The sequence below is a fragment of the Micropterus salmoides genome, unplaced genomic scaffold (genome assembly GCF_014851395.1).
Source record: "Micropterus salmoides isolate LMB-PRFRI ecotype aquatic unplaced genomic scaffold, ASM1485139v1 Ms_hic_scaffold_11, whole genome shotgun sequence".
NCBI classification, from domain to species: domain Eukaryota; kingdom Metazoa; phylum Chordata; class Actinopteri; order Centrarchiformes; family Centrarchidae; genus Micropterus; species Micropterus salmoides.
Window position 1 is genome coordinate 5,878,270 of NW_024040152.1, and position 18,431 is coordinate 5,896,700.

The 18,431-nt window shown below is 38.7% G+C and overlaps 1 protein-coding gene across 1 annotated transcript; it reads left to right on the forward strand.

Moving 5' to 3' along the window:
- The first annotated feature begins 2,431 nt into the window (after positions 1–2,431).
- On the forward strand, positions 2,432–17,578 carry tbx20 (T-box transcription factor 20). Its single transcript, XM_038710571.1, is given in 9 exon segments — positions 2,432–2,842; positions 4,039–4,276; positions 5,419–5,583; positions 6,966–7,074; positions 9,685–9,843; positions 11,048–11,124; positions 13,047–13,159; positions 13,437–13,582; positions 13,584–17,578. Coding segments are annotated over 9 exon segments (1,320 nt in total). The 5' UTR covers positions 2,432–2,712; the 3' UTR covers positions 13,767–17,578.
- Positions 17,579–18,431: the final 853 nt, after the last annotated feature.

Sequence of the window (18,431 nt, forward strand, 5' to 3'; positions counted from 1 at the left end):
AGGCTTCAAAAAAATAATGTGCATTTCCTGTTGTCACATGAGAGAGAGAGAGAGAGAGAGTGTGTGATAAAGATTAGGGGCTCACTGGTGTGTGTCACAGAACGGATTAACCCAAGACTGCTGCTCCTGCACTCAATAAGGTGTGTGTGTGTGGGGGGGGGGGGTCTCACACACTTCACATCACATACTGAGGGCAAAAAGCAGAATCAATGAGAGCCACGCAGTGTGCTGAGATCAACCCGTCTGATCGTACCTGTCAAACAGAGCTTTACACTTGAAACATTTTGATTTTTGCGTTTCTGCTCGGAGAACTACACAGTATTGCAATATACTGTACCTCACTTAAAGTAATCATGCTGTTGATGAGATGACAAGTTGTTAGTGTGTTTATACAATTCCACTGTTTGCGTTGAAGCTGGGTGTCGTGTGGTTGGTGTGTTGTATTCAAATTTATTGGGATGGGGGGTTTTTTTCTGGGAAGCAAAACAAGAATCCTGCTCACAGTCCACTACTTTATTAGTCCAGTCAATTTTATTTATATAGCCCAATATCACAAATTCACAGCATACGACACTCTGTCCTTGCACCCTCTATTCAAATGAGGAAAAATTCAGTAACAGAGCAGGGGTCCTCTCCCAGGATGGACAGACATGCAGCAGATAGACTAGACCAACATAGTAAAATTACACAATCAGGAAGACTAAATTAAAAACAGATGGTAAACATATATGAAGAATGTGGATCTGGGAAGAAGACCCGAGCCATGGAGACCTGGACAGAGACCAGAAACAAGGTAGCAACGATGTTTCGGCCCTCACACATTCATCAGGCAAAGTTAATACAGACAAAAAGCAACATATATGTAAAGACCACAGGCTCTCACCTGGGAGAAACCTGGCAATCAGGGAGTTGACTAATTGACTGATTATTTTCACTTTATTATCAGAATATTTTGAAATGTGTCCTGCATTAAAAGCTGTAGACAATGCTTCACATACATAACACAACAACAACAGTTAACCAAACAACAAAACAAATACTACATCAGGCATTATGAATAAGTAGCTGTAGTGCAATCAGTTTACTCAATTATAGATTCAGAGTTTGGTCTATAGGCCGACTTAGAACCCAAACTCAATCAGTTTGACAGACTGAGGAACAAAAGCATATGTGTTGAGAACCTACTTGTTATAATATTGGTTAATGTATTGTTCAAAAAAGGGAAGAGCTCAGTATCATGTGTGTTTTAAAGAGCTCATTGACCTTTTGTATCCCAGAAAGTGTTGCAGGCATCGTCAGATTGTGGAATCATCATTAATAAAGCTAGTGCAAGTGATGGATGGTTTCCTTGTTTGCTGCCCAGTCAGGAGTTATGGATCCTACACACCTGTCAATGAGACTTTTTTTTTTTCAGATCAAATTTACATTTATGTAGTAGCAAAAATATTAGAAACATGGTGACAGCGTTGCCGTTGTTGGTACAACAGGCTGGCAGAATCTTGCTCAAGTGCCCTTTGACAAGATACTGAACCCTAAATTGCTCCTGATGTGTGGGAAAAATAAGTCAATGTAATATACCTTAACAATATCAGAAATTATCAGGTTGCAGCTTTTATGCACAATGTTTAAAATAATTAAATCACTTCAGAATCACCTACAGGTAGGTGAAGAATAAACTGTATTTAATTTTAATGTACAGGCCACAGTGAACATATTACAAGTTCAAAGAGGACTGGTGTTAATCTTTGATGTTTTGGGAAACGGACATCTTTTGCAGTAATAGAAAATGTGTTTGATCAGATATCATCCAGACTGTCATTTGATTTCACTAAAACGTTTCCATTTCTAAACAAAGCAGGGCGTTCAAGGTTTTGTGTAATGATTCAAGAGATGATAGGTATTGGGGACATTATCAACTCCAAATGTGTGTGTAAATGAGTGCGTAAAGCTGTCATCATCACCTTGCTGCTGCCATTAATTATCAAATAGCACCATCTTGGGCAAACATCTCTGCTGCTGACATGCTGGGTTTGTGGTTGACAACATGTGGTCTGAGGGTTCTCCAGGGGTCCATGAGAGGGCTACAGACAAAGGTAAAGAAAGTGTGACTTTCTTTATAATTAATATTTTCAATAAAAGCAAAGAATCACATGTTCCTAACCATATGTTTGTCATTTCCTACTGTCACCACCCCAGTATAGATGAAGTCATAAAAACATCACATTTTATTCCTCTCCAGCTACACACTCTCTCCGGGGTCTTTGGCATGAAAAAAACTCCTGACAGCTCCAGGTTTTGTAATTGGCTGCTCGGTATCAGAGCTGCTGTGGGACAGTGGGAGTGTGACGTGGAGGCAGAGGCAGTGATTGGAGGGCAGACTGGAATTATAAGGGGAGGGTGAATCGGACTGAAGCTTCCCAAAGAGCAGCCGGCCTCAGATCTGACACCGCAGGACGCGCACAAGTCAGTGGAGTCAGTCGTCCTGTTTCCTTCAACATGCATCCAACAAGACTGACAACTCAGCAGTGACAAGTGTTTTCAAAGCGCCAAGTATTTCTCCGTTTGAGCGAGCAGATTGTGCGCAAAGAGCATTTCGAGGACGTATTTCTTTCCTCCGCTGGGAGCCAAAAACAGGCGGAGTTGAACGTTTCTGGAGACATTTAATTTTTTTCATTTAAAGGGGAGTATTTTGGTCCAAGCCTTTTCACCGACATGGAGTACACGTCAACCCCGAAACCGCAGCTCTCATCCCGGGCAAATGCTTTCTCCATAGCCGCCTTGATGTCCAGTGGGAAGCCCAATAAGGACAAAGAGACGGAGGAGAACACCATCAAGCCTCTCGGTAAGGATGGAAACGGGCCGGACTGGGAAATAAAATAGACTGTACTCGAGTTTAAATCGGGTGACATGGTGCATAAGGTCACAGGTGTTAAAGGTTGTTTTGCGCAAGAATCCCGAGAATTAATGAAGGATTTAAGTGAGGTGCAGTCTCCCCGTGAGGACACATAGGACCCGCTGCTAACAGGGGAGAAGAAAAATATATAAAATAGAGAGCCTACCTGAGTAAAGAGGATAGGCTACAGAACAATTGAAGGAGAAGTGCACAAAACACGGAGCAAATGCTGAGAGAACAAAAATAAAAGGCAAATAAATTAATTGGGATGAGTTAGCTGGTAACAGTGAGGTAAAAAAACCAAAAAAAAAAAAAAAACCCGAAAAGGTCAAGGATTTACAAGTGAATAAATCATCATTATCAACATCCCCATAATTTCACAAATAAATGTAAAGGTTTTTTATTTTTTTTATTTGAGTAGCCTAAAAAAAACTTCATCATTTTACTATTGTTAAGCAATTACTTGTGATTTAAAACAGGAAGTGGAAATGTCTATTAAGTCAAAAGGGAGAGAAGGTGACTGAGGTGCTTGGATGACACACCGATATTAGTTTAGGCTACAATGTGGATCCTATAAATTTTACCAAAAATAAATGGTAACACTCTGCAAGCTCTACAAACAGTAAATATCAACCTGAATGTTATTTCATTTAATTTTATTATCTGCCTGCTCCAGAAGAGCTGCTCCACTCATCATGGGTTGATGCGGCAAATTTAATTTGTGTTTTAAAAAAAAAAAAAACTGGCAGAACAGTGCCTTATTTATTTATTTAGGTTTTATTTTTAGAATTTGAGTGAAAATGTAAATCGGATTTCTTTAACCTTAATAATAGACATGTTTTATTGATTTAAATAACCAAGCAAATATAAAATGTAGAGATAATGTTACCCCCCTTTATTTTCCATTGTCCTGGAGACTTTTAACTTACAGCTTCTTGTAATAATAATGACAATAATAAAATGAAATATTAAAAATCTATTACACTATAGGCTATTTCATTAGTTCATTAGTTTCATTAGTTACGTTACAAAACTGTGTTTCTCTTTCTCTTTCTCTAAGACACAGAGCTGCTGCTGTCACTGGTGACGAAAACAATTAAACACTTTTGTTTATTTCTCTGTTTCCATGCATCCATCCAAACCAGAACAATTTGTGGAGAAGTCCTCCTGCAACCAGCAGTCTCTGGCTGACCTGTCCTCCCTGGACGGACACGGGGACTTCAGCGGGAACGCGCCTGCGGTGTGCACGGAGCCTCTCATCCCCACCAATCCCGGCATCCCTAGCGAGGAGATGGCGAAGATCTCGTGCAGCTTGGAGACCAAAGAGTTGTGGGACAAATTTCACGAGCTCGGCACTGAGATGATCATCACCAAGTCTGGAAGGTAAACGGTCGACTGTCTTTATTTTATTTCAATTAGGCTTATATTTTTTGTTAAGTAGCCTCTCCTATCCAACACAAGATGACATAACAACAATAAGATTAGGCCTACTACTATAATAATAATAGGTTAATAACATAACACAAATGTTTAAATAGATGAACTGGATCATTATGTATGGATACAATAGGTTCTAAAATCTAATTGGCTAAAGGTAATTTAGGCCTTCTGTACCCCATTCCACTTGTCAGTCACTGTCACATCTTCAGTTAGCCTTTAAAACATATGAAGTGAAGAATAAAGATCATGTACAGCTCTCTGCGCAGCAATCCAAACAGTAAAGTGCACACTCACATGATAACCACACCGCAGAAACGTGCCGCCGTCTGATTTCGACCTTAAACTTTTTTGGGGAAAAAAAAAAAGAAACAGCTGTGCAATCAAAATATGCAGTAGGCTTATAGGCTATATAGAAAAGTAGTATTTGTAAGTAGGCCTGTAGCCTATTTACTGTGATAAGCTTAGCCTATATTTCATAAAATTCTATTATAATTCTGCACACTTGGCTGTACCCTACGTAAATGCAAGACACAAATGTCAGGCTGCAGCCACACTGAGGACAATGAGGTCATGTAGTTGTAAGCAAACTGCAGGGGGTTTGCAATCTACAGTTTTAAAAAAACAAACATGATATAGGCCTATAGGCCTATAATCGGCTCATTCGAATATTTTTAACCAAATTTTAAGCCAACAAAAAAAGTATTCACAAGCATGCAAGTAGGCATATCATTGCAATGGTTTGCAATTGTATTTAGGAAATACAATTTACAAATAATTCTATTAGAAAATGCAATTTAAAAAATCCAAGACACAAACAAACAATAAAAACAACAAAAAAGTTTTCTGGGAGGGGAGAGGGAATGGGTTGGAGACGACATGACCTCAGTATTTCTAAACCTTCTGGTTAATACTGCCTATATAGCAATTTAAATTGATTCTGTCATAAAACAAAATACAAATCACACTTGGTCATCAAGTCTGGAAGGTAAAGGGTTGACTGTCTTAATTTTATTTTAATTAGCTATTATTTCTTGTTATGTCGCCTACAAAATAACAATAATAATATTAACTTGTCACGTCTCCAGGAGGATGTTCCCTACCATCCGGGTCTCTTTCTCCGGCGTGGACCAGGACTCTAAGTACATCGTGTTGATGGACATCGTCCCAGTAGATAATAAGCGGTACCGGTACGCCTACCACCGCTCGTCCTGGCTGGTGGCCGGAAAGGCCGACCCTCCTCTGCCCGCCAGGTACAGAGACGCACCCTGCACACCTCTCAGAGCCCACATGAACACAATACCCTCAAGTGAGAGAAAAGCTAACAAAAGCCATGTTCCTGGAATAAACATGCTTTTAGAAATATTCGTTTTTAAAGGATTTTTTCATCATTGTAATGGGAAGCAAAGACCAAGAAAGGGAACTTTTCAAACATTATCGTTTTTATTTAACATTTAGGCCCTTTAAACACAGAGTCTGGCTTGAAAGATGAAATCATATGAACAGGCTATTCCTCCGTATTTTCAACGCAGTCCTTCCATATAAATTACTGTGATGAGTTCCTGATCCAACATTCAAAAGCTTCCTCTGACCTCATAATTCATCCACATGTTCTGACAACTGTGTGAATTATATCTAAAATACATGTCTTATTTTAATGCAATTAAGGCAATTTGATGTTTGCGCAATATTTGATATTAGGAATCCTGCGCTCCTGTATTTTGTTACACAGACGGCTGGTTTATGCCCCAGATGTCGGTCTGAATAGTGTGTATGGCTGACAAACCGTTAGTAAGCTTAGATATAGCCTATGTAAAATAGGCTGCCAATAATAAGGCTGCCTAACAGGATTAATAAAAGTATTTTATTTTTTTTTTTATAATTTGTTGAACTTCATCATGAGCTCGAACTCCAACTCAAGTCCAAAGAGCTGCGCGAGGCCACCACCGTAATTGAGACAAATGAAATAATTAAATCTTTACTAGGAAGCATCTGGGAATGTTCATGCAAAGTTGACTGATGTTGTGAAGATGTCAAATCAGGGAATAGACCAGCTGAAGTCCTTTTGTTTTTTTTGTGTGTGTCAGTGACTAAGGGCAATCACAACAGGTCATTCGGTCCTCCGTATTTTCCCCTGAGAATTTGGGAGTTTTAGCTACCTGCGGGAAGTTTGCATTCAACAATTAAAAAGTGGCATAGCCTATTTATTTAGACCAGATCGCCTACACTCAAAATATGACCAGTTTTTAAAAAAGGTAGTCTAAATAAATAAAGGAGTTAGTATCTATTTATCAACCAAATTGTTATTCCTAACTCCATGATGGGAAATACACATTATAAAAAATGAATTAAGAAATAATGCTTTTTTTTATATCTGTCGCTCATGACCAGTTTATCTGAGTAGTCTGTTTTAAAAATCCTGCTAAGGCCCTACATGCATGTGGTCTGAACTACAATCCCCAGCATTAAAAAAGCTCCAGAGATGCTTGATTAAATCGAACATATTTCTTGGGACAAAGTGGTGCAATGACTGAGAAGTAGGCAACATGTAGGCCATATTTCAAATATCTTTCGCACAGAAGGGCTCTCAGCCAATCACAGCTGAGGATGTGATCCGCTGTTCTTCTCCCCGCAGGTTGTACGTCCACCCGGACTCACCGTTCACCGGAGAGCAGCTGATGAAGCAAATGGTTTCCTTCGAGAAAGTCAAACTGACAAACAACGAACTGGATCAACACGGACATGTGAGCACTTGTTAGCCTACTTTATTCCTCTTTTGTCTCGAGAAAATAAAATCAAAAAACATCAAGTAGCCTGTTAACACATTAGGCTATTTAGTCATGCTTACAGAGGCTTTACTCATGCAAAACACTTAAACTATAGCCTACATTTCAGATGAAAAAACATACTCAAAGCAACGTTTATGAATCTCTGTCATACATTGGCAAATAGCTTTGGCCTGTAACATTTTTAAATAGCATAACAACTGGATCTAAATTGACCAGCCAAATGTTGTGTGTGCAGGACTTTGTCTTCTGGATATCGCCAAAAAAGTTTAAGTTAGACCATTGTCACGTTTAAAGGCCGGCTTGACATTATAATAACTGGCCTGACAAGAGGAGATTGCTCTTTTAATCCTCCTTTCACTGAAGGCATCATGCTAAGCACAAGCAGGCAACAGAAAAACTTCAAAAGCCCGAAAAAAAACATTTATGGTGCAAGGTTTATCCATTAATTAGGCAGATGTAAGGAACAGCCTGGGAAACAAGGTAGGCTAATTATTATCTTTGAGGTGTGTGTGTGTGTGTGTGTGTGTGTGTGTGTGTGTGTGTGTGTGTTGCAGCCTACTTTTCTTTCTACCGGTCTAAAAATAGCTTCCTGACACTGTTTACATGGAAGTGACCAAAATAAATACACAGAATGTGCACACAGCCTATATTCAAAGCAAACATGCTGTATTTGCCTTTTCGCCTATTTATGTTACTTTTGTCAGATACATATTATTTTATTCTATATATTATATTGGTTTATTCATATGGGTTATTCAGCACTGTTGTAAATGCCACATGTAGCAGGATTTTGAAACTATTACTAAAATGAATAAATGCTTAAGTAGCCTTGTATTTTAAATGGCAACATAGCTTTCCCCCCAATTTTTGCAAAATAAACCCATCAATTATTATAATATAAATCAAATGCACAAATAATATTTTTCCATTATTTGATGAAAGGAGATTTCCCCCCCTGTTTTGTGTAATTATTAGTGCTGCTAAAAGCCCTGTAATTTGAAAAACAATATAATTCAATCTTGCGGCACAACAAAACAGGGATGACATTTACTAGTATCTTCATCACAAAGCATTTATTTCAGTTTCTGTCAAAAAATTTATATGAATGAATGATTGAAATGAAGAAATGTTGTAGGCAACTCTATAGCTACACATTTAAAAACAGAGGTAACCTGAAAGCAATACTGAAGCATTGCTGTATCCAAAATAAATAGCTGAAATGTAGCTGTATGAATTAATTCTATAATAAAGATCAAGGAGACACTCTCCTTAATACTATTTTAAAAAACAGAACTTTTTTATTTATAGTTCCACTGGTAAAAATTAAAGTATATAACATTTATTTTGTATCAACATTCATTTACCTATATTTACACACCTAGAGCCTGCACCCTTTAGCACCTATCATATTGTGTTAAATATTCTGCACACACATTACATCTGTATTTGAACTGATATTTAGAGTCCTGAGTCAGTGGTTGAGAAAGATAAATATAAACTGTTTCCTGGGCTGCAGCCAGACAGAACGCTTGTAGAGGAAAACTCACCTGCAGCTGCTGCAGTGTTAACAACTTTATCTGTTCACACTTGTCTCTCTCTATTCACCCCATTCCTTCCTCTGTCTTTTTATTCTTAGTCTCTCTGCACTGTGTCTTCTTTGTCATTTTACAAACATAGATGTTTGTTCTTCCTCAAGCCTTTCCCCCTCTGTCTTTGTTGGCCTTTCAGTCCGACCTGTTGGATATGTTGGATATTTTCATTTGAAAATACATGCAAAGCTGCACAAAGCCAGCAGCAATAAAGAAACTACGAGGCATCATGCCTCAATGTAAAAATGTCTCAAATTTACCATTTCACAAAAATGTATAATTTCCTTTAGCAGACTTATTTCAATTTTTATTTATAGATTTATCTATATTTGTTTGTACGTATTTTAAAAAACTTAAATATCAGGAAAAGAACAATAAAGTCCTAGAAAACACACTGGTCCATTTAGTAGCTGCTCTGGAGCTTTCAAATCATATCACATGATCTTCATCAGATCAGAGTTGCCCAGTTGTAATGGGATAGATGTTCAAATTGCCATTGTTTCAGAGCACTTTAAGGAATCATCGACCATGTTGGCTTTTAGATACATTTATAAATGCAAAAATATAAAGCGGTTGATTTCACTAAAATTATCTTGGTAGATTGGAAAACATTTTAGATTAAAACTTGAAAACTTTACGCAAACAAGATGAAATAGCTCATTTGTTGGAGACTTGTCGTATTAAAACACATTTGTTAGCAAGTATTTCCAGCAGCACGACAGTGTGTGTGGGATTGATTCTAAATGTGTGTTTGCATGGAAATGAAGGAACATGTCACCCAGTGGCTCACTGATGTGTTTAGGTTCTATGGAGCTCCATGGCACAGTGGAATAACATACAAGAGAACCCTGAGCCTCATGTATTTATACTAATTAGATTGTTTGTCATTTCAGTCTCTTGTCCTTGATAGTCTGAACCTGAACATTTACCTGTCTCATAGAATGTCATTGATCCTGGCTCTACTTGTCTTCTGCAGATCATCCTGAACTCCATGCACAAGTACCAGCCGCGGGTCCACATCATCAAGAAGAAGGACCACACCGCCTCGCTGCTCAACCTCAAGTCTGAGGAGTTCCGCACCTTTGTATTTGTTGAGACCGTCTTCACTGCCGTCACGGCCTATCAGAACCAGCTGGTGAGTGATTGACGACTGACACGGGTGTATGGCTGTTATAGGCCATGTGTTTTGTCTTCTTCTTTGGATTAACCTCCAAACTCTGCTGTTGGTTTTCATTAAACATAAAATAATAATAAAGCTACAAGCTCTACATAGTAGCTGTTCTGGAGCTTTTTAATTGTATCACACAATCTTAAGTATTAATTTGCCCAGATGGACACGGATGTGTTGATGTTCATACTTGCTTCTTTCTTTTTCTGAGCACTTTAAGGACTTCTCATCCATGTCGGGTTAAATGTTGAGATTGAAAGTTCATCCTTGAACTGAAGAAGATCATATGATACAATGTGAAAGCTGAAGAACAGCTAGCAAACTACTGAACAACACAAAACACAAACAATGATACACTAAAATCACAATACCACTCAATGACAAGCACCAAAATATTTGTGAATAAATGACTGATCCGTCTCTAAAAAAGTTTCAACTTGAGTTTAAAGTGATGCCAGTCATGATCCATTTTGAGTTCTGTGGGAAAGGAGTTATGTCACATTCTGATGATGTCTCTCTGGAAATGAGGATTTACAAAAGGGCACCTTACGGTCCCTCATCATAGCAGCAATTAATAGATCACTAATAAATAGAGATGTACAAAGGTGGGCATTTTTTAATGGAGGGTTATCTGAGAAAATAAAGCCAATCAAAATCCAGTGAAATGTCTTTTCTCTTGCTTTTCACTTTACATCAAGTCTCCTCCTAGTTAAACTTTCATTTATATCATAGCAATAATTTAAGCTGATAAACTTAGTTTTGAATCATGACCGTCAGTATTTGGATCAAGTAGCTTGTGAAAAATAAGGTGTGTCAGATTGAGTAGCTCGCTGTTCAGTGTGTCAGATACATATTGAGCAACATTTAGGTAAATATAAGTATTGAAATCGAAGGTGAAGGAGATTACGGTAGTAATCTTAACTCATTACCATTGACAGCAACATTGCCCAGCACCATTGCTCTAAAAGTTGCTCCATGTATCATCAGCTTAAGATCTATTGTGTTTGAAGTGTTGTGGTAACATTACAGAGAAGAGAGCCAAGCTGCAGGAGGGAACATGAAGCGGACAGATTGGCTTGAAGACTGAGAAAACACAAAAACAAACTGCAGGGTGAATTTAAAAAAGGGAGAAACAATTACAGTTTCCACTCTCCTGCTGTGTGTTTCCCAGATCACCAAACTGAAGATCGACAGCAACCCGTTCGCCAAAGGTTTCCGGGACTCCTCGCGGCTGACAGACATGGAGAGGTACTGGGGATTCTGGGTCCGGCACTGTTTACTGTCAATAAGATACACAAGGAGGGAGGAGTGTGTGTGGGTGTGGAGGACAGTGTTAGATATCCTGCTGCTAAATAGTAAATACAGACAGTGTTTATTTCTCTCTGTTTGTGTCAGAGTGAAACAGATAATCCGCTCCATAGTAGGCTTTATCATCTATTTCTTTCTATGATTATTTTCTTTCTGTAATTTTCTCCTTAGTATTTCACTCTCTCTTTTTTTAATTTGTTCACATCTTTCCTTCTTTCTTATGTCTTTCCATCTTTTATCTTTCTATTCTCCATTCTCGTTGTATTTTCTTTTGTCCTTCTTTCCTTCTGTCTTACAATTCTAGCCTCATTTAGCCTTCCCTTCTTCTCCTCACTTACCTTGTTCTTTTGTTTTTTCATTCAGTTTTTTCTTTCTTTTTTCTTTGTTTCACCTTTCCTTATTGACTTTCTCATATTTTTTTCTTTAATCCCCTTCCTTTTTGTCCATTTATTAGGTAATTTTTGTCTTCTACTTTTTTAATTGTCTCTCACTGTTTTACCTATTGTACCATATTATGCATGAGACAAATGCCGCACACACTCACTCACACACACACACACACAGACACACAGACACACAGACACACATTCACACACACACTTACAGTTGCAAATCATCATCCAAAGGATTTTTATGGACGCTGCCAAAACACACACTTCTTGTAATTCCTGATTCCGGCACTACAGCCAAAATTAGCTGACAAAATCAAACCATCTGCCCATTTCCCTCAATCAAACATCCCAAACCAGAGATGGCTGAAACAAGGCCAGACACACCCCCCCCCCCCCCCCTCCTTCTTCTTCTCTGTCTCTCTCTTTTTGAGGGCTGTGAATTAGACCTGATCAATTGATCTTCAGGGAGCTGCAGAAATCACATTAGTCTGGAGTCGGCCACTGCACTAAAACACACTGTAATTCAATTGGCTGCAGTGACTGATTGAAACCAGCATGCCCCCCCCCCCCCCCCCTCCCCTTGGCCTCCCCCTGGCCTCCCCCTTGCCTCCCCCTTGCCTTGCCGTGCATTGTGGGAGTTCGCTGTGGCCTCTGTGCCGGAGGGGCCCGACGCTGATAAAAACACACACATTTGTACTCCTCTGCTGACAGATATTGCACTTTCCTAACCTAATTGGAGGGGCGGGAGCTGCAGAGGGGGGCTGCTAATGTGGACGCATGGCTCTCATGATGCAGACCACTTGCCTGTCCACCCACCCACACACACACACACACACGCTCACTACCTCCCCCAACAATTTGTGTCACTGTGTTTGAGAAGTGCTATCTGACAAGACTCAAATGAGCTAATGCACTTCGTGGGATTGTGAACATGCACACACAAACACACACATAAAAATCTACATGCACAATCTACACAAATATGACAACAACTGCACTCAGAGCGGGCGCACATATTTTCAGACATGTAAACAAAAACACTACATGAACGCAAACTACTGACAAGTGAGACTTCATACAGGTAGAACTCTAATAACAACTATCAAAATATTGGACCCTGTGAAAACTATTGTCACTGTAATGTTTTTAAAACACAAGATTAAATTTTTTAAACATGTTTTAAAAAATATCTAAATGAAGAAAATGTGTTAAAAAATTATGGAGAAAAGGGATAGATTTTTGAAAACAAAGGTGTGGGAGATGAGTCACAAGTTTTGCCAGCAGTTACTGCAATATGTGATCAAATATTCTGAGATATCTATATACATATCCATATCTATCTATATAGATATAGATATAAATTTAAGTGTGTGCATTGTTTTAATATAGAGGTTCAACTCCACAAAATTAATATCTACAATGAAAAAAAAGAGATTTATTTTGGGGCTCTCTCTTCGGCTTTTGCTGCAGGGAAAGTGTTGAGAATCTGATCCACAAGCACTCGTACGCCCGGTCGCCGATCCGAACCTACACCGGCGAGGAGGAGAACCTGAGCGAGGACGGACACGCCGCACACGCAAGAGGTGAGTAGCTTTCACACCCACAAAATATCATGTCAGTACAGATACAGGAGATGAGAGCGAAGACTGATGTTTTTCTGTACTTTTCTTATTGTCAACAAATCCTATGAAAAGACCTAAATCAACAATCCATCTCTCAATACTGTCTGACTTGCACCTGACACTAAGTTCCAAGCCTGTTGGTTCATACTTAATCTTTAAATACAGTATATGCATATTTATCTTTAACCTAAATATATATATCACCCTAATATTTACATCTGCCCTGTGTCTCCTGCAGGCTCGGCGTTCACCGCCTCAGACAACCTCTCCCTGAGCTCCTGGGTCACTACCACTTCGGGCTTCTCTGGCTTCCAGCACCCACAGTCCCTGACAGCCATGGGCACCGGTACTGCCTCCCTGCCTCACCCCATCCAGGGCTCCCTCCCCCCCCTACAGCCGGCTGGGCATGCCGCTGACACCCACTGCTCTAGCTGGAACCATGCAGGGCAGCGGTCCGTCCTTCCCTTCCTTTCACATGCCCCGCTACCATCATTACTTCCAGCAGGGGCCCTATGCTGCCATTCAGGGACTCCGCCACTCCTCCACAGTCATGACACCTTTTGTATGACTCCATCCTGGGGAGGATCCTTGCTCTGATGCTCATCCCCAAACCAATGCAACCAGTTATTTCTCCACTCATGACTCCTCATCCTGTTTGTATCTTTACCCCTGGTCTTTGTAAATAGTTCAGCTTCATTGAGTGTGGAGAAGTGGATGTGGCATAATGATCCAGAAATTTTGGAAAATAGGACTGCGGTGCCTCCATAGGACCTGTGGACACATCATCCGTCCTGTGCTTTCTAGGAACACTTTAGTGTCATTGTACAAACACTTTCAACCACAATACAAACTATAAAACCTAATGCGAGATGATAAAAGGAGCATGTTTGGTCTTGGTCCTTGAAGAACAGAAAGTGGATTCTGAAATCCTCAGCTTAAACTCATTTTAACAGTATTTAGAAGACCATGTCTCCCTCTAAAGGTTTAACAGTCCCTACTGGCTACAGGGTCTCCACCGAGGCTTTAAGGATGACAGGTTGCTGTGTGATTCTTCAAAATAATGCTTTTTGGAGAGACTCGTCTGATGCTACTGTATGTTGGACACCAAGGCTCAGTCTGAGTCTGTGAACAGTTTAGCATACCAGAGTGGCAGAGCGTCCATCTGAGCTCTCGTTTTTTAGAAAGCCAGCCATGTACAGTTCAGACATCACGCGCTGCTGAAAATAATGTCAAAAACAAATGTTAAAATGCATTGTACAAAGATGAAAAAGCAAGATTTACTCATAGGAAAATTCTCACAGTAGAGTGCAAAAAAAATCATAGGACGCATGCTGACTGCAGTAGACAAACACGCTGGGTAAACTTTATATGGAATAACATGAGATGAATAAGCTGGAGGCTTTTTGCTTTTTGAAGGCCAGGTCACACCAGCATGTAAAACAGTAAAAACTTTGCAGCTAAATCAATTTCAATGCAATGTGTGGATTCGCTCACAAGGCAAAGTAAATCCACTTAAATCTTTCACCTTGGGGTTACACTTTGGTGAACTTTGACATGCAAATTCCTGACCATTGATTTATAGCAAACCATGTTGCGGACTTTTAAGGGAACAGAGAACATGATGGGCTAAAATGGAGAGGAGGTTAAGCAACACAGATAATAAGCTACAATAGCTTATTATCTGTGTTGCTTAACCTCCTCTGTTGGAGTATAAATTGCTCTACAAAAGAGTAGTAGATTACAGGACCAGACAGGAACTGATAGTACAAATACATCTTTTGAATAAACTGTCTGAACTTTCTGTCCCGTCCGCAAGCTAGCTAACGAGTTACTTAACTGACAGTTAGCATGCTAGCTGGCTCAGGAGAGCCATTTGTCTGTCTTCTTGAATGAAATGGTGTAAAATCCCCCAAAAATGCCAAGTTCAGAGAAAATACAAAGAAACTCTGAGGGTTGTTGTGACTGACTAGCTCTAGCGTGTTCTCAGCTTGCTAGCATGTTAGCCATTAGCTCACCAGCTACATTTCATTAACTAGCCCTGCGAATTGTCCCTATAGGTCACAGAGCCTCCAACATCATCTACTTTGTGAAGATGTGAGGATGAATTTTGCTTTTACTTTCTGGTGTGGCCAGGCCTTAACTAAGAGGGCTTCAACCACAAAATGTGTTGAGTTCAAGTCATCTGTTTTAAAGTAGTCATATTTTAATTAACTGTGTGAACGTGGCCATGATCGTAGACCTCATGAATCTGTTTCCTCTGGTTCTTGAGGGAAACAAACTTTTATTTCATGATATCTAGAACCATTTGAAGGGTAACAGCAGTTTGAGTTCATATTTTACGTTGTAAATAGACAGCATCTATTATGTAGAAACATCCGTTTTGTCTCCACTGTGTTTTCAGTTGCAGACTGTTGACTGCAGCCTTTTAGCAGTTGGTCTAGCAGGTGTTTCCGAGCTGATTCATGGCAGCACCAGAGTGTGTCGACAGGGCATCCACACCTGGAGATAATGGCTCTCTGCTCTCTCATTTAAAACATGCCGGGGGGAAGGAGCTGGAGGCTGCTGGAGTCGACTTGCACACAGTCAGGTGCATGTGCATAAAAATGGCAGCTGACTGGCAGAGAAGTCAAAGTAATTTATTTGAAAAATATGAAGAAATACAAATACAAGCTGCATAGGTGAAACGGTCCTACCTGAAGTGACAATTAATAATTAGTATTGTTTCGTATACATTTTATTGTGAAGATGCATTTTAAGACCCTGAGCTCCAGAGCAAAAACTCTTCATGTTAACAAATAACAATTGTCTATAATTGAGTCCAAAAACTAGAGCTAGACTGATATATCGGACTATTAGATTATGGCAGATACATCTGTATCTGTGTATATGTCGGCTGATAAGTAACAAAAAATGGCAATATTTCTTTGGGGCTACAACAAAGAATTATTGTTACACTGCTGATAAATAAAATGTCAGAAATTAGTTAGAAGTATCATTATAATTTCTAAGAACCAAATGTGACAAATTAAAATGACTTGTTTTTTCAGTCAGTCTAAAACACAAAAAATTGACAGTTTATCATAAAGAAAAGCATAACATTCTGACATTTGAGAAGCAGTAAATGTCTGGCATTTGTGATTGACTAAACAATTAATCATTTATCAAAATACCTTTCTATCAATTAACTAATCGATTAATTGGCTGATTGTTTCACTTAAATTTCTTAACCAATCAGATAATTAAGGGAAACTTATCCAACATGTTTGTTATTTTTTTCAGCCTCAGAAATTCAGTTTCCACATGGGAAAATATGACATTTAAGGACACAATAATTGACAAAATGGCAGGTTCTGATGGATACTTTTTAAAGTGAGGCTGTGTTTTATGCACAAAATCCAAAGAAAAACACGGTTCAACATTCCGTCATGAAAACAGCATTTGGATGTATCACAATTAGGTCATTGTGTTGATTCAGGTGTGAGTAAAAAATGATGAAGATACTTTTATTGCTGCTTTGTGGAGGCAGAATTCAAACAAATTTATTAAAATGAGACATTATATGAAGCCTGTTGCAGCGTAATATGGACATAAATGTATTGCTCTGACCCCTTGCATGTCATTAATGTGCAAGCAGTTCATTTTATCCCATCTTTCCAACAGGAAAGTCAAATTTTACTTTGACTTTTTCCCCTCACAATTTTTGCTTTGGAAATCAAGTCTTGGTCCTTTACTGATGTGCACCCTGAGCGTTGTTTCAAAGGTGTGCACAAATGAACTGAATGTTGATTTCCATCAGTGTAAATGTAAAAACACTTTTTTTTCTTTCTGAATCATATGCACAGTCCTGACTTACCACTGACAATAATCTCTTTTTAAAAAAATGTTTTGTTTTATTTTGTATGCCATAACATGAATATGACACCGAATGAGATTGTGTTTTGATGATTTTTAAGTGCAATATATTTATTTTGCTCTCTGGAAATAATGTGTAATGTACTATGCCGCATTTAAAAATAGTTATTTGTAAACCTTGAGAAATATATATCACCACCCAAACTCTGAGTTATTTTTTCACTGACTGACATTATGTATACTTTTCCCTCTCAATGAATCACAGATTGTCAGAAACAAATTAAATCATTTGATTGTTTAAAAACCACAAGTTAAACAGATTTATTTAGGTTTCCGTATCACCTGACAATCCAGTGAGCATGTTTTATGACTTTGTTTAACACCAAAGCAGATTTTCTATTTCTAATAATATCTCTATAATGTATTTTCTTTTCCCGAAATGTATAAAGCCATTCAAAGAATTCTAGTTTCTTCTAGTTTGGAGTTTATGGGATAAACAATTAAATTTTAATGAGGTTGGAATAGAAATCAGTTGCCTGAAGAAGTTCAGTGTCAAAGACAAAGATAAGAAAAATATCAGTATTCTTCTGTTTCTAAAGCATCATCATGATTTAAACTGCCTTTGCATCACAAACATATCCTACAACTCCACCTAGTGGTCAGTTGTTTTATATTGCACTTCTATGTATTATCAATGTCCATAGTTCATCCAAATTTTACATTGAACTTTTAATAGTTTTTCAATTTACCGCACATCTAACTAGTCAAAAAACATTTACACATATAACTGCAAAAATCCATATCAGACATGGCTGTGAACTGTTAACATAAAGTTGTCTTTTAACAGATATTTACACTAATTTAACTGTAAATAGAAGTAATATTAATGCTTTCACCATTAAATATTGAACTGAAAAGTCAGAAATCTGTCTTCGCCATTAAAGGTATGAAATCTCATGATGAAGCTGATCAGCCAGATTCTGAACTATTTCTTGCCACCAACTCAAAAATTGCATATAAAGACAATAAAGACTTTTGGACCTTTTTCAAATTAGATTAATCTGCAACAAAACAGGCCCCAATTATCTTATAAACATTTGAGCATGTTTTGCTGAAACCATATTACATGTTTGGACATTAAGTGGTTTCCATCATGCCCATGCATATTTATAAACCCCAATCAGTGCTTGAAGTGGGCCTGAACCGGCACCTTGACATTTTACTCTTCGGCATACCGGGACATTTTCTCGCGTACCGGGACTTCTCCAAAGCTGCCGGTTCTCCTCTGCCCTCTCCATATCAGGTTCTCTGACGCTACGTGCCGCTCACCTGTTCCTGCTCTCACCTGCCTGCTAATCTCTGTCGGCGGAGAGATCACAGC